General features: G+C 63.7%; 1 protein-coding gene across 1 annotated transcript in view; it reads right to left on the bottom strand.

Moving 5' to 3' along the window:
* The window catches only part of CTSD (cathepsin D), an 8263-nt gene extending 7897 nt beyond the window's left edge, over positions 1 to 366 (bottom strand). Inside the window, exon 1 of the mRNA XM_040466244.1 lies at positions 109 to 366. Coding sequence (XP_040322178.1) covers positions 109 to 351 — 243 coding nt within the window. The 5' untranslated portion in view covers positions 352 to 366. The remainder of the gene's footprint in view (positions 1 to 108) is intronic.
* Positions 367 to 1533: the final 1167 nt, after the last annotated feature.

Genomic DNA, 1533 nt, shown 5'->3' with positions numbered 1-1533 from the left:
AAAAAAAAAAAAAAAAAAAGAGTATTTCGTGCTGGCTTATCAGTTCCCGTCAAATCAGTGTTCGCCACCGACCGGGCCCCCGCCCCAAGTGGAGACCCCCATACTCACGTCCAGGTAGTTCTTCAGTATCTCGGGAATGGGCCCCCCAGTCACAGCGGGCACTCCCTGGGCGTATTTCGAAACGGGGCCCTTGGCAATCAGGTCTTCCACGGGGCCCCCCAACTCCGACATGGTTCGACGCACAGATGTGAACTTGTGCAGTGGGATTCTGTCAAGAGGAGGGGGCCCGTCAGGGCTCGCCTCCCCCTCTGCACCCTCAGCCGCCAGGGGCTCCAAAAGCACCCCCCCCATCCCCGTCCCCCGCTTTGTGTCTGCTCTGGTCTCTTCTGGGACAGTGGCCCATGGGGGTCTGTTAGGACATCGGCGTCACAGGTGACCCATCCGCCTGGCCCTCTCAATCTGTTCTCCACAGACGCCATGCAGAGAGGTCCCCACTTCCCCTGTGTGGCCTCTGGTTGGCCGTCTCCTGGCCACCAGATGGGACTCAAGACTGCCACCTCGGAGAAGCCCTCCTTGGCCATCCCTCATGTGACCCCGTTTCCATCCAGGGCCCTCTCCGATGCTGTAGTGAATTTAGTTACTGCTGGTCTGTGCTCTGTCCCCACCACGGTACAGACCCCAGGAGGGTAAGGACTGCACTGGAAGGCTAGGGGTCCGTGCTCCCGGGTCTGCCTTCCTCGGAGATGCCCCAGGGCACCCCCACGGGCAGCCCCTGCCTCCCAGCCTTGGCAGTCTGCCTGGGCAGAAAGAGCACGGGGTTGAGGTCAGGTGTACCGGTTCCTGTGCCTGAGGTCCCTCCCCCACCCGGACCCTTGGCTCCTCCAGGCCTTAAGCTTGCACCCCTGCTTCCATGGCGCAGGGGTGGGGCAGGAGAGCAGACCTGAGCAAACTCACACACCTGGATGACAGGTCCTCCCAGCCCAGGGGATTTGGGAGTTCAAGGTCACGGCTGGCCCTTCCCAGCAAGCCAAGGGCTGCTTCAGAAGATGGGACTCTTGTCTAAGACCTTGTAGGCCGTAAAAGCCCAAGGTTCTTGCTTGGGGGGAGAGGGGCACGCCCTCCAGTAACCCAGGAAACAGGCACCAGCAGTCCCAGAGGACGGGGAGGAGGTGTGAGGGGCTCTGGTTCAGCTGCCCAGCCCCAAGCAACCCGGGTTCAGTCCCCAGACAGCCACGCATCCCTGGAGAGGAGGCCTGTGGGTGGTGTCAGGGGAGGGTCCATTAGGGGCCACACGCCCCCAGGCCACAGCCCATGGTGCAGCCCTTTGGCAAGGCTGAGTCCCACTGGCGCCCCCCCCTCCACCCAGCTCCCACGGCCCTATGACCTCACCCACCTGCCCCTGGGCAAAAGGCCCGCCTTGGAGTTGGAAGGATGCCTTCCCAGGCCCCGGGGCGGGGGAAGGGGGGCAAGGGTGGGTGCAGGAGCAGAGGGGCTGGCCCACCACACCCCTCCCCAAGCGGGGGGGGGGGGGGG

Source organism: Herpailurus yagouaroundi, unplaced genomic scaffold (assembly GCF_014898765.1).
Source record: "Herpailurus yagouaroundi ecotype Mexico unplaced genomic scaffold, PumYag 569, whole genome shotgun sequence".
NCBI classification, from domain to species: domain Eukaryota; kingdom Metazoa; phylum Chordata; class Mammalia; order Carnivora; family Felidae; genus Herpailurus; species Herpailurus yagouaroundi.
This window is presented reverse-complemented; position numbering and strand designations above follow the sequence as displayed.